The 13,185-nt window shown below is 47.2% G+C and overlaps 1 protein-coding gene across 1 annotated transcript in view; it reads left to right on the forward strand.

Annotated features, from left to right (window-relative positions):
* TTC9 (tetratricopeptide repeat domain 9) overlaps positions 1 to 8,629 on the forward strand; it is a 32,681-nt gene extending 24,052 nt beyond the window's left edge. Inside the window, exons 2-3 of the mRNA XM_044435714.1 lie at positions 106 to 288; positions 7,468 to 8,629. Of these exons, the coding sequence (XP_044291649.1) occupies positions 106 to 288; positions 7,468 to 7,547 (263 nt within the window). The 3' untranslated portion in view covers positions 7,548 to 8,629. The remainder of the gene's footprint in view (positions 1 to 105; positions 289 to 7,467) is intronic.
* The last annotated feature ends 4,556 nt before the right edge of the window (positions 8,630 to 13,185 follow it).

The following is a 13,185-nucleotide window of genomic DNA, read 5'->3' on the forward strand; positions in this document are numbered from 1 at the left end:
TGTCTCACCTGGGTTTGCATCCTTCTCACACCAGTGGAGAAGGCGGAGGAAGAGCCGCTCTCCCACGGTCTCCTCAGCTTGTTCTTCTTTCCTCTTCTCTTGCAGCCTGCCTCCTTCAAGCTGAGCTGGTGAATTATGAGCGAGTCAAGGAATACTGCCTGAAAGTGCTGAAGAAAGAGGGAGAGAACTTCAAGGCACTCTACCGGTCAGGTGTAGCGTTCTACCACCTTGGAGACTACGACAAGGCACTTTACTACTTGAAAGAAGCACGGTCTCGGCAGCCGGCAGGTACTGGTGGGGAAGCCACTTTGATGTCCCCTTTACAAAAAGCAAAGGTTTCTAAGAGGGACCAGTTTGCCTCATCTCCCCTAGTAGGGTGCTCTGCTGCTCCTTTGACATATCGAAAAGGGGGCCAGGAAGTCTGAAAATAAGTCCAGTTTTGTACCACTGCTCTATACTATGGCCTGCCTCCAAGCACAAAATCTTGCCTTTCTGGTAGGATCCCTCTAGGGGGCCCTTCTGAAGTGCTTGCTCTTAAGATCAGTTAGGCTGCCGTGTGTGCGAGACGGGGTGAGGGCCCCAGAAGTGCGACTCCGCTTGCTCTCCCCCTTGGGGCCTCTCTCTGTTTGTCCAGGTGAGCCTTGAAGGTCTTCATCTTCAGCACTGCAGCCAGTCACATTCACAAACAGCTTTGTGCCTCTGAATAGCCCCTCAAAGTGTTCTGTAGGTTTGTTAATGCCACTCTTGGTGACACTCGGTGTGCTGAAAAGCAATGGAAAAGACTTAAAAATGTAAAAACGGTCAGCTACACAGAGGGCAGAACTTGCTCCTAAAGGTGAGGCAGAGCAGCTGCTCAGAACTGCAATCCTGTGAAATATTCTCCCCATACCATTTGGCTTCACTCACGCGATATGTTTGCAGTGTGCATTTCCCCTCCCTGCACTAGTGGCATCTGCTGGTGCAAGCAGGGACATGCACAGCAACACGGCTGGGGCCAGATTCGGGGGGGGGGGGGCAGGGGAGAGACCTGCTATCTCCAGAGCCCACTGAGCAAGCAAGTCAGCATTCCAAAAGACAGAGGGGAGCATTTGCAGGTGACTCCACCAGAAAGGAAAAGCTGCTGCCTGCTCTTTGAAACAAGCTGACTCCCCGGAACGAGCATCTGATGCTGTCCACGTAGCATCTGCTCTCCAGGGCAGGGCGCAACCCACGTCCCTTGGCCTAATTGCAGAAGTCCTTCGCAAAGCGTGAGTGACCTGTCCTTGTGCTGGCAGCAAGGGAGGTGGAGAGAGCGAGACGTTCCTGGGAGAAAATGGCCCTTGATAGAAGAAGGACTCCCAACCACACCTGAAGGCATCGTGTGGAGGCTCTTATTCAGCCCTCCTGTCTGCAAACTTGAAAAGGGCAGAAACTGGCCCTGAAACTTCATTCTTTTGTATGAGAGCACTAAGCTGTGGCTCACTTTACAAAAAAAAAGCATTTAAAAGACAGAGTTCAACCAAAATAAGTCCTTCTTGCATTTCTAGCAAGGATTTTAAAAATTATTAACATTTGGGAGCAAAACCTTAATTGTGCCCTTATGAGAGCTTGGCAGCAGGAACAAGAGAGTCATTTTAGTTTTTCCATCTTCTGTGCTTTGCTTTTGCGAGAAAGGCCTCTGAGACAGCACAGTGGGAAGCAGACTAGGGCTGCAGAGGTCATGGGATTCCTTGTCTTTGGCCTTGCTTCTCCCCTCCCACCCACCTTTCTGACCTCTCCAAGGACATTTTTGTGATACCAGGAAGCAGCCAGGGTGCAAGTCTTTCTGCAGAGGCTGCAGGAAGACGGGAAGTCCCCTTTCCGACATGGTAGCGGCATCTGTGATCTTGGAGGGGGGCTCTTAAGAATCCCACGGTCCAGGAGATGCTCCCCCAAGAATTGAGAATGGCTCTCTTAATAGATTGTGTCCTTTTACACAATGCAAATAAAATGGAAGTGTTGAGCTAAGTTAGAATATAGTTGTATAAAAGCTCTCAATTGTACCCAAGCATATATATCAGTATTTGATGACCAACTGTAGTTTTAGGAAGGATTAATGGATTTGCAGGACAATTTTGATAATCTTTTTGACTTGGTAATGATACACTGAGCCATGATGCCTCTCATTTTTCCCAAATAGTTATCAGTCTTTCAAACTTTCCAACATGTATCAATTATAATCCACTCTGGCCTGTGAAACTCTTCCAACTTTCAGCTAATCTTCAAGCCCTTTTAGTGATGCAGCCCCACAATTCTATGATGATAATAGCCAGGAATTGAAAAAATTGCATCATCTTAGGTACATGCCTTAACCTTTTGAGAACCAGCACCACATTTTTAAGACCAAGCCCACACAAAGCTGAGGCATATTTCCAAACTCCTAAAAACCTGAAACAACATGTACATGTACAGATACCTGTATTATATACACACACGTGTACACACAAACAGTACCCTCAGACATCACATTCCTGCATCACTTTCTGAAGAAGCTGCCATGACCCTGGAAGAAGGGGGTTCCGGAAGGGGAGGGGAGCCGCCAAGGGAGCTTCACACCATGCTGACGGCGCACACGAAGGTCACTCTCCAGGGGTTGATCTGAGCTGCCCGCTGGAATCCTGCTGGGATGTTCAGAGGGTTTCCGCTATTGGGTGATGAAGAAGTGTAACAAATGAGTCTCCCCCCTTGTGGGTGCTTTGGTGGGCAGCCCTTAATAGTAAAAAATCGGAATCTTTCCTTTCTCTCTTTTGACAAAGGTATGAAAGATACAAAGGAGTAGTTATCCACAGTCATTCTTTTTACTCTCTTGTTCTTGATATTTCTTATATACTCTGTGAGTTACAAATCCTAAGGATCTGTGTAATATGTTATTTGGGGGGGGGGGTGAAAGGAGGGAGAGGGCACCAGGAGGAAGCGCCATTCATCAGAAAAGAAACTGAGACTTTATGCAAATGCCATGACATGATGTCAGAATGTAGCTCATAAGGGACAAAAGTAACATTTTTAAAAAGAGAGAAAGGGGAAGGACGCTATATTAGAGCCCTTCCCAACTGGGTGCCCCCCAGGGCGTTAGACCATCTCCCATAATTCCTATCTAGTGCTATATTAGGTTCACCCCCCACTCCCTGACAAAACCAAGGGTTGTCCATAAAGTGACCCTTGCTGCATGCACATCCCCTAAAAGACCATTTGAAGAGTCCCTTTGGACAAAACCAGCCACCTCGTCCACAGAGGAATTGAGTCCAAGTGCCCTTCACCACGCCACTCTTCAGCAGGTTATTTGTGCTATTGAAACTGATGCTAGCAAGCAACTGATTGGTAGAAGAGTGGGAAGCACCTACCCCTCAGGAACCACCAATGGTGCCTTTGGGTCGTGCTCAAGGTCACCCTCCCGTCTGTCTTCTGCACGGCGTGTTGCCCCGCACTGCTTTCTCAGTGTCCCACCAGGCCTTCTGCTTCCATCTGTCGTGTTTGGGCCGCCTGCCGCCTGAAGCCATTTCCACGAGGCTCAAACAGCTGCACACCCTATACTTGCTCCATCCATATGTTTATACAGCCTTTCAGTCTGGCCTCGCTCGATTAGAGGCTGCCCTCTCTGCTCTGCATCTCAATTAGTGACAGGAAATGCCTAGCCTGATCAGCATGAAAACCAATTAGAGGGAAGTACAAAATTATCCACATCCCGCCATCTCCGGGGTCTGTGTTAGGTTCAGGTACTGGTCAGTGCTTCCAGCCATTGCTTATTTTATCAGAACTGCACATATCTGTGCTTTTGTTTTATGGCCTACGGTGTGCTTTTCTTCATGTGCTACATAAATAGTCCAGTTTGTGTGCTTTGAGAATCAGTTGGCTCAAAATCACATTTTCAACAAGCGTCTTTGTGGCGATGGGAGTTGTCGTGTAGCAGAAGGAAGGCACACAGACAACTGCTGTCTACAAGAAATATTTTTGTCCCTCTAGCCCGGTCTTGCCTACTCTGAGTGGAGCTCTGGCTAAGGAGGGCCTTCCGCATCACCTCCTACTTGGCCTGTGAGTTGGAGATGCTGCTCCAGCCTGGTCCAGCCATAGCTGTTTGGAACCTGGAGACTCAGGGCAAAGTCGATGGCAGAAGTTTGCCTCCACTCCAGGCTTTCTCCAGTCTCATCTTGGGGACACTTGACACCTGCTTGCCTGGCCTTCATTCTTGTTCTGGCCTCGTCCAGGTGTCCAAATTGTTGAACTCAAACTCTGACAGCTTCCTTGGAATAGATCCCTATCATTGTAGGTCAGGGGTGGGCAGCGTGTGATGCTCTGGCCTAGAATTCTCATGATACCAGACCATTGCTGGCAAGGGCTGATGGGAGTTATCACCAGAAATATCTGGAAGGACACAAGTGGGCCATCATTTCTGAAGGCTGTATTGATATGTTTTGAGTTGAGAGAGGTAATGAAGTAAATGTGTTTTGGCTTAAAGAACAAACAACAGGTTATAGAGGTATGTGAGGGGGTGCCACACAGAAATGAGTCATGGCCTTTTTCCCCCTGCAGGACACATTCCAATGGAGCAAAGCTCAGGGAACCAAGATTTAGGGTGAATGCCAGGAAGTACTTCCTGATGGTTAGGACCCCAAGGGTATGGAATGAATTTCCACGGGAGGTGGTTGAGGCCCCATTGGTGAGGGTATTCAAGGATAGGCTGGACATACACATGGTAGGCATATCATGAGTGGAACTGGCTGGAGCTGGGGGTCGGACTAGATGGTCCAGGAGGTCCCTTCTGACTCACTCTGTTTCTATGTTTCTGTAACTGAGATAAGGAGGCTAAAGCAATCCGATCCAGGGATGCATAACTTCTGGCCCTCTGGATGTTGCTGGCCTTCAGTTTCACCAGCCTTACCTAGCAGTGCTGTAGTCCAACAGTATCTCAGCCACAAGTTGTCCTCTTCTCCTAAACACAAGCATGTTATATAAATGCTTGCTATTACTAATTGTACAGTCCTCGGCTTTGTTGCCCCAGTTTTTCTCTCTGTGAAATGGTAGCATTTACTCTTCTTGCTATTTGTGAGCCTTTCATGCTTGAGCTATCACAGACATGTAATGTCTCACCTATTTAATAAGAATGCATTAGGACAAACCAGTGGAAAATTACTTTTCTGAACAAAAGAATTTCTTAAATGGCCAGCAGGAATTTACCTCAAAAAAGGTCCCTCTGTTCTGAAAGCCCGCTGCAGCTGGCGAAGCAAATCTCTTAAAGCTATTTATTTTCCTGCCAAGGGCTTGCAGAACTGAAAACTAACCTGCCCAAATTGCTTCCCCCCACCTGCCCTCTAACCTCAGCCACAAAACAAACCGAGAGGAATCTGGGGTAATTGTGCAGTTCCCTCACTAAAGACTGCTTGAAGTAGGCCAGGAGACCATTAAAGTTTGTGGCAGGGTGATGCACACGCGCGTGCACACACGCGCACACACACACACACACAGAGCAGTTACCCACCATACATTTCCTCATTTCTTCTTTTGGACCATTACGAGAGCAGCCAGGGTGGTGCAGCAGCGAGAAGGCGGGGCTAGGGCTGGGCAGGCTGCCCACAACGGCCCACCTCGCCTGGTGTCAGCGACTGACCTGCAGCCATCTGAGGAGCTTCACGGCAAAGTGGGGGCCGGGACCTGTGGCTCAGCAGCCCCACCGCTGGCCATGCCAGCAGCAGCTTTCCCAGTGCACGTTCCTGGGCGAGCCAAACCACGCTCCCATATGCTCGAATTGCAGCACTTCTTGAATGAAAGGAATGAGCAAGATGGTGCAGTCGCTCGATTCAGCTCAAATCAGTGGGAAAGAAGGAGGAAGGGGTGGAAATTGCAGGACTATAGGAACGCAATGCAGATCACTTAAAAGTATAGTGGAAGTAAGAAAAGGAACACACTGCCGGTAGAAATCGAGGTGTCTCTGTTAGTGGAAGTGTCTCTGTGTGTTTGGGAGCATGTATAGAAGGGTACAAGAAATTGCTCCATTGAAGAATTGCCTGCCTATGGATGGGATGGGTCGATGGACCCCGCTTTATCTTCCAGGCTTTGATTTTAGGATTACAGCTGTCCCTCATAAAGGCTCAGGCATTGGTTTGCCTGAGAGATCTCTGGCTAGCAAGCAGCAAGAGTGTCTTGTGGCATAAACTCAACTCATTTCTGTTCGGTGCACACACACCCAGCTCTTGAAAAGGGAGCAAATTTCAGAAATTATCCATGCGAATGAATTGGTGCTGTGCATCACTGGCTCCTTTGCTTGTTTTGCTGATGAGAAGGATTGTCTCCAGTTGGCACATTCTGTGCTGAACCCACTTGTGTGATTTCCTAACCTGATTCTGTTGTGGGTGATTAGCCATGGTGGGCTACTGCATTGTTCAGGCCCAGGTCCAGGCCCAGACCACGTCTGCATGAGGGCCGCATTCAATTATGGAGAAGCTCTTGGGGGCCGTCTTGGGCAGGGGAGAGGCAAAGGGGCAGGCCAAAAATACCAAAAATACCAGCCTAGTTTTGCTTGAAGGTCTTACTTCCATTAACTCAGCCTTAGAAGAGGTATTTAACCTTTTAAGAATGGGGAAAAGTTGCACAAAAATGGGGAGGACATGGAGGTGGGAAGGGGGATGATGCAAAAGCTGGGAAGCCGCCCAGCGACGGATGATTGGAGGGGGGACATGGCCACCTGAGGAAGCCTTCGAGGGCTGGATTTGGTCCACAGGCCTAAGCTTCACACCCTACACCAAGAAGGTAAAGTGATAGTAAGCGCAGTCTGTCTGACGATGGGAAAGGAAAGGAAGAGGCATGCGACCGAGGTCACAACTGCCATGAACCTCAGTGGCAGGGGGTTTGGACATATTTTGTAGGGGGCAGAATGTTTAAAGAGCCCTTGCTGAACCAGCCGAAAAGCCCTTCAAGTTCAACAACCACCAGGCTGATGCGTCCAAGCAAGGAAGGCAGTAAGCGAACAGCCTGATGGTGTTCAGTGGCATACTCTAATGGGAACCAGGAGCCATCTCTGATCCCGTGCTCTGTGCAGGACGTATCGTGGGCTCTCCTCCTTTCTGCCCTCTGTGTCTGTGTAAGCATGCCCTGGTTGTGTCGCCTACATGAGCTTGTCCAGGAACATGTCACGGGCAGGCTTCTGCAGGTGAAGGGCTGGGGGCCTTTGCTGATTGCAATGAACTCAGTTCTCAGTGGCTCCCACTGCATCCCATCAGACATCAGCAGGCTGTCTGTAATTCGGGAGTCCTCTGAAAGGCTGCAAAGCAAGCTGTGTGCCCTTTACAGAGCTGCTACGGGCCTTGGTATTATGTAGACTTTTCCTTAATGGGCAAATCCCTTCGGAAATAAGGAATCATAATTTCAGAATGTGGTTTTCCATGAACAGTAATTGCTTATACATTTCAAGCGGGAGGCTATGCTAAGCAGGTGCATTTTAATTCTGTTCCCCTGCAGATACCAATGTTGTACGGTACATCCAGCTTACAGAAATGAAGCTAAGCAGATGTTCTCAGAGAGAAAAAGAAGCTTTGTGAGAAGAAACCCAACTTGGTGGGTCTGAGTGGACATGTCCTCCCCTGAATGCCCATTAGGAGGGTTGTCTCCCCTCCCACCCCTTAGATGACAGTTTTTCTCCCAATACCCATCGTTAATTGTGATCTGTGCTCAGATGGGTTGTCGGATCTTGAAGATGAGTCTCCAGCTCTGGATCTGGCTTTAGCTGTTTGCTGGGCAATGATGAAGTTCCAGTCCCTTAGCACAATTCCTACATTCAGCTATATTCTGGGACTCTGGCTGATGGTCTGAAGGTACTGCTGGAGAGAGTGCTCCTCGGCCTTCTTCTTTCAGGTTGCTGCCACATCCACCAATCCACCAACTAGCCACCTGACCAGAGGTTCACGCCTCCTGCTCAGATGCTGAGCTGATGGCAAATGCAGAAAGCCTTCGGACACTGGGCGTGACGAGGACCCCACATCGGCAGCTTCTCTGCAATCTTAGAATGTCAGAATCCAGGGAGAAGCCCATGGCCATTGTGATCCCCTGCCAGCGAGACTCATTTGCAACACCGTCTGCTTAAAGCGTGGGGGAAACGAACTCGAAGCAACACGTTCTAAGAACAGGGAACAGCTTTGAGGACTTGACAGAACCTAAAAGATAAAGTGGAAGGACACTGTATTGCTTGGGGAATAAAACTGTAGAGTGATTAATATCAGAAACACGTTGTTTAACAGGCAGCAATCCCACATATTACTTTTTAGAAGGCACACCTGGGCCTAACACCTAGAGGTACAGCATGACCATGTAACTAGTTTCAGCTTAGACAGTGGAAACTGGAGCACCGAATTACGGTTTTGCCACACTTTCATATGCACTGGTGGGCAAGGCACTCACCTTTCCTGTGCCTCAGTTTCTCCATCTGTACGGCGGGGACAATAATGCCTCCCTACCTCACAGGGGGTGTTGTGAGGATTTGTTAGTTGATGTTTGTACAGTGCTAAATATTATTATTGGTACACTGAACTAACACTGCAATCCTGACGTCGCTTTGTGACCTTGCCACCTCTTCTTCCTTTCATTCACACTTAGGACATGAATGCCTTCCGAGGTTTACGCTGAACCAGCCATCAGCCTGAGAGCCCAGCTGCTCCTTCATTACTTACTATGCTATTTATTTTATTTCCAAACCACCCACTAGCTGGAGCAGGCTGCAACTCTCCAAACGTCTCCCCACTAAATCCCTTAATTGGTCTGGTAGGGACTTTAGGGCAATATCCAGCCAAGTGTAAGTGTTTCGTTTGTTTCGGTGGGAAAGCTGAGCCTGTAAGTAACTGTCATTGCAATTAGAGTGTCAAATTTTGGAGTGATCATCCTTCCAGAGCCCACAGTGTTCAGCATTTTGCTGCTACCGCGAAAGTTTTAAAGGGACAATTGCATGCAAGTTTAGACAGAGAAAAGGGCTCTTACTCCCAGTGGGAAAAGAGTAACTTAGCTTTTCCTAATGCAAGGGACCTTTAGTGCAAAGCAGTGGCATTAGGTGGGGCAGGGGGCTTCCTGGGAAATCCCATTGTGCCAGCTAGCGCTGTTGGGGTTGTGCTAGAGGTCCCTCGCGTTAGTGCGATTTAATTTACATCAGGACCCTTGTCACACGGGACACTGCCCACCGGTAGACCAAAACTGGGATGGGGGTCTAGAAGGCAGCTCGACACAGGTACCTACGGTGTGCAGCTTACATGTTTGCTCTGCAGTTTGGGTCTACTGGTGCTGCAGGTAACATCTGCATAGACCTGCAGGCCCTGATGGTGACATGAACCAGTAGGAGAGAAGAATGGGATAGGGCCAGTGCTGAGATGAAAGCAACAAAGGTCCATGGAAACTTCAACTTTATCTGGCAAGGAATAAACAGGAAGGATACACTTAATCTCAATACTTGACTTTCCAGCTATAAGATTTGGGGAGGAAATGCCTTTCACACAATAATCCTTAAAAGAAAAAAGGACAACCAATAGGAGGGGTCCCCCCAGCAACCTTGCAAGAAACTTGCCAGTCATAAAAGAGCATAAAACGAAATCATTCTCATCTCAGCTAGATACAGGCTGTTACTGCTTTTGCTATAAAATATATTGACCATATTTGCACATCTATCTTTTCCTCAGGGAGCAAAATATATGGGGCTGTCCTGATTTACCTTCGCAACACAACTGCCATGCCAGGCAGCTCAGACTCAGAAAGCAAAATGGAGAGTTGAACCCAAATCTGGTGCAGGTCGAGCGCTCAAGCCTCTGTAGCACTAGCTATACACAGAGGTCAGCACGCACTTCTAAAAGCATCTGCTTGGACATGGGAATGAGTTCATTCAGCAAGCCATTTTGCATAAAAAGTCTCTGTACTTGAAAGGTTTCCTGTACCCATTCTGTGGGCTCCAGACAGCTTGTGAAAGACAATGACGACCTTTTGCAGAGAGCCCTAAGAAACATTAGACAACCCTCACTTTTGCTGATCATTAAGGACCAGGGTAGTATCCCATGTGACACAACTACTAACACAAGTTACATTGTGCTAGCATAAAAGTCCTCTAATAGCACCGACAGCATTAGTTCATGGGTGGGATTCCCACTGCATCAGAGCTAAAACTATTGTGCTAAAGGGTCTTAATGACACTGCAAGATAATTGAGCACTAACATTGCATTGCATATGACCACAGGCTTGCAATCTAAAAAGGCACAATACACACAAAAAAAATGGAATGAGGAGGAGGAGGAAGGAAAAATAGATTTTCAGAAAGACTGATGGAATTGCCCCACTTCACCCTTTATCTCTTGGGGGAACAGGGCCCAAAGTTTCCTCAGCCTGTTCCTGTTTCCCTTGCTTCCAATTCTTTTCTTACTCCCCACAGGACAGTTGATACCACGTAGCCTCTCTTTTGCTCTCTCTGGTCCAAATGGTACATGGCCCTGTCGTTCCCTCTGACTGCTCCTGTCTCCATTGCTCCTTGTTATTCCCCACTTGGCAGTTGAAGCAAGTTAATTCAGGGGCAAGAGGGGACATTCCAGGTGAAGCAAGGCCCTGAGGTTCCCACGGATGGCTCTTTCTCACCCATTCCTTCTTTTGGTACAGAGGAGCCAGGGGAAGAGTTCAAAAGGAGTCCTGACGTTCCTTCATCAGCTCATGTTCCCATCTCACCACCACCTTTTCCATAAGACAGTTGATGTCTGTTTAAAGTGCATCCTACACTTAAAAATCTAGACACAGCAAAGGGAACCTATATTACTTTTCAATGGATGAATATCTCCAAGTTGTATTACAACTTCAGCTCTTAGGAACACATTTATAAAAATGTGTGATCCTCCCAAGGTCAGCTTTCCTTGCTGATTCCAGTGAAGGTAGTTTCCAGGTAAGTTTGCTGAACATGATAACTGAGAAAAAAAACTCCAAGAATACTTTCTCTAAAGGACAAAATTCCAGGCCTCTGTCTTGAAGATCTTCTGTTAGCTTCAGCCTGTTTCTTGAGATGTGTGCAGCTTCATTGGTATTTGTGCATACAGTGGTATGATCTCTCAGGCACACTTATTTATATCAACTTCCCGCAGCTCCAAACACACTTCTAGTGAAGAAGGGCAAGATTTGGTCATTATCCAGCAAGATATTTTGTGGTAAGATTGTTAGGCTCATGTCAGAATGAGCCATGAGAAACTTGGTTGCATTTCATTCATGTGCTGAGTAGTTCTGAGCAATCAGAGAGAAGTAGGAGATGGAAGAAATGGAGGTGACCACCAGGGTGAATTGAGGCAACAGTTCCAGGGTCTTCTGAGAGGCAGCTATAGATCCAGATTAATCAAGGGAAGAGTACTTTTCCAACACCATGGGGAACCTCAGACTTGGGGCCAGGTCTAGCCCTTTGGGTTTCTGCAGGAGGACCTTCCCCTGGCCCCTTTCCCCCAGCCACCAAGCAGTGGCTGACTGCTCTGCTCTTGTGCATGTCCCCTCATTCTAAAAGGGCATCATGCTTCTCCTAACTCATAATTGCTGGATCTTTAAGCTATAATATGCTGGCTCCTTTTCTACTTCAGCATGTACATGCATGTGTGCAGGGGCAAGAGGGAACATTCCAGACGAAGCAAGACTCTGAGGTTCCCATGGACGGCTCTTTCTCACCCATTCCTTCTTTTGGAATGTGCATCTTTGGTTGTACCCCATTGCCTCCTGTCCCAGAAGTTTACCCCTAAGCCAGTCTCTGAATTTTGACTTTGGCCTGGAAGGAGGCTCCCACTCCTGGCTTAACTCCTCTCCTTGTCTAGAGTCAGCTCACACTTTGCTCATTCCCAGTGTAGAAAAAGACAATTGCTCATCTAGAATCATATTTTACCGTGTGTCTATTTAGAAACATAGAAACAGAGCAAGTCAGAAGGGGCTTCTGGGCCATCTAGTCTGACCCCCGGCTCCAGCTGGCTCCGGTCATGACATGCCTACCATGTGCATGTCCAAAACTTTTCTATACCGTCCTATAGATGTCTTGGGACAGTTTAACTGTTTACTCTTAAAAAATAATGGATAGGAAGTAACGCTTATTAAATAGCCAGTTATAATGACACAAACCTTTACAGCACTTTAAAGTTTGATAAATTTCCATCATCAAAAAGGTGATCAGAGCAAGTAGTGAACTTTGAAATAATTCAGAGTTCTTCATCTGTCAAAAATAATACCAAAAAAAGGGGTATGGAAAAGGTTCCCATTTCTAGCTTCCCGTGTTCAGTAGGGTTGATGATTTAATGCAAATGGTTTAATGCAAACAGAGAAGAATCGGAGTCACCAACAGATTGAGTTAAAATTTACAAGGTATCAGCGCATTCAAACCCATCCATTCCTGTAGCCATGGCTTCTCTCACACAAATCTGTGATGTTATGGGCACTGTGAGGCAATTTCATCATCTCTTTTGAAGAATGTGCCTTGACGTGGCTTCTACCATATCCAAAGCCATTTCTGTTATCAGCTGTTCCCTCTGGCATGGTGTTACCAGCTCATTTCCAGTTAGACTGCCTTTGAATACGATGTCTGCAAAACTGACATGGTCAGATGAGACACCTGAGCTATTAACATAGTGTGCAAACCCCACATGTGGTAACTTTTGCCATGCCTTTGTTTCGCCTTCTCCCAAATGCCAAAAAAAGAAAGAAAGAAAGAAAGAAAGAAAGAAAGAAAGAAAGAGAGAAAGAAAGTCCATGATGTGTGATGAGAATTGGCAGAATTGGACAGCTGTTTCACATGGCTTGCCATGCTAGGCTACCTACATATGCTTGCATTTCATGCAGCTAACCAGGGGAGTGATTGCATGTCACTCAAGCAAAGCTCTGAGGAAAACATGGAAAATCGGCACTACTAAGCGAGAAAAAGCACAAACAGAATAGGCTCTGAAAAGAAATTGTGGCCGGTGTACATAGAGTGGCTCAGCTTGTCTTCCCATAAAACAAACCACAACAGCCAAAGTCTACCTTAAGTGTTATCAAGTGGCTTTGAAATGCAAATGTTGCTAAATGGCTACTTCAAGGTTTTTGCCTTACTTTGGTTGGCTTTCTCAGGAGGTTGTCCAGGTGAACAAAGGCTCAGGGGTTCAGAAGAACAGAAGTAAACCACAGGAAGGTACTCAAAACACAGCAGACTGCTGTCTAACATGGCT

This window comes from Varanus komodoensis, unplaced genomic scaffold (assembly GCF_004798865.1).
Source record: "Varanus komodoensis strain SLA01 unplaced genomic scaffold, ASM479886v1 scaffold3, whole genome shotgun sequence".
Classification (NCBI taxonomy): domain Eukaryota; kingdom Metazoa; phylum Chordata; class Lepidosauria; order Squamata; family Varanidae; genus Varanus; species Varanus komodoensis.